At 51.7% G+C, this 1,019-nt stretch overlaps 1 protein-coding gene across 1 annotated transcript in view; it reads right to left on the minus strand.

The window, feature by feature from the left end:
• Nucleotides 1-1,019, minus strand: part of Rhpn2 (rhophilin Rho GTPase binding protein 2) — a 58,166-nt gene that overhangs the window by 11,006 nt on the left and 46,141 nt on the right. Inside the window, exon 11 of the mRNA XM_005368419.3 lies at nucleotides 560-754. Within this exon, the coding sequence (XP_005368476.1) occupies nucleotides 560-754 (195 nt within the window). The remainder of the gene's footprint in view (nucleotides 1-559; nucleotides 755-1,019) is intronic.

A 1,019-nucleotide genomic window follows, 5' to 3' on the forward strand; every position in this document is an offset into this window, starting at 1 on the left:
AGAGGAGCTGGGGACTGAGAGGAGGTGGGGACTGAGAGGAGGTGGAGACTGAGAGGAGGTGGGGACTGAGAGGAGGTGGAGACTGAGAGGAGGCGGGGACTGAGAGGAGGCGGAGACTGAGAGGAGCTGGGGACTGAGAGGAGCTGGGGACTGAGAGGAGGCGGGGACTGAGAGGAGGCGGGGACTGAGAAGGGGCGGGGACTGAGAGGAGCTGGGGACTGAGAGGAGGTGGGGACAGAGGCTGAGGTGAGGAGGTGAAGGTGAGGAGAAGGACAGGGTGGAAAGGCCAAGGTTAGAGCAGCACCTCCCACCTCCACCCTGGTAGAAACAAGGGTTTTACTATGTAGCCCAGGTGAAGGCTAACCTTGAATTTATAGCATCCTCCTGCCTCACCTTCTCAATACTAGAATTACAGTCACTATATCCAACAGGATTGGTACTAGGTCCCTCTTCAATTCAGTCCTGGAAGGCCAAATTGATACAGGCTTGTGTATCTGTAGCCACAAGCACCCCAACTCCACAGGTGCCACACAGCCAGCTGGCGGTTCCCATCACTCACAAAGGACATCTGGCGCGTCAACCAAGTTCAGAAGATCGTCATCCTCTCGGTGCTGGTTGTACTTGAGCTGAGTGCGCTGGTGGGCAGCAGACAGCACATCCCGGAGCACTTGAATGTCACGCAGCTTCTTGCACAGGTTGGCCTCCCTCAGCGACTCCTCGTGGTAGCCAATGGCCCGGTGCAGATGTCCTTTACCTGCAGATAGAAACATCTCCTAAGCTACAGTACTGAAAACAGCCTGGTACTGGTATAAGAACAGACAAGAGGACCAACGGAACCGAATAGAAGACCTGGATATCAATCCACACATCTTCTTTGATAAAGAAGCAAAAAAATATCAAATGGAAAAAAGAAAGCATATTTAACAAGTGGTGCTGGCATAATTGGATATCAACATGTAGAAAAATGAAAATAGACCCATATCTATCACCATGCACAAAACTCAAGTCCAAATGGATCA

Source organism: Microtus ochrogaster, unplaced genomic scaffold (assembly GCF_000317375.1).
Source record: "Microtus ochrogaster isolate Prairie Vole_2 unplaced genomic scaffold, MicOch1.0 UNK32, whole genome shotgun sequence".
Lineage (NCBI taxonomy): Eukaryota > Metazoa > Chordata > Mammalia > Rodentia > Cricetidae > Microtus > Microtus ochrogaster.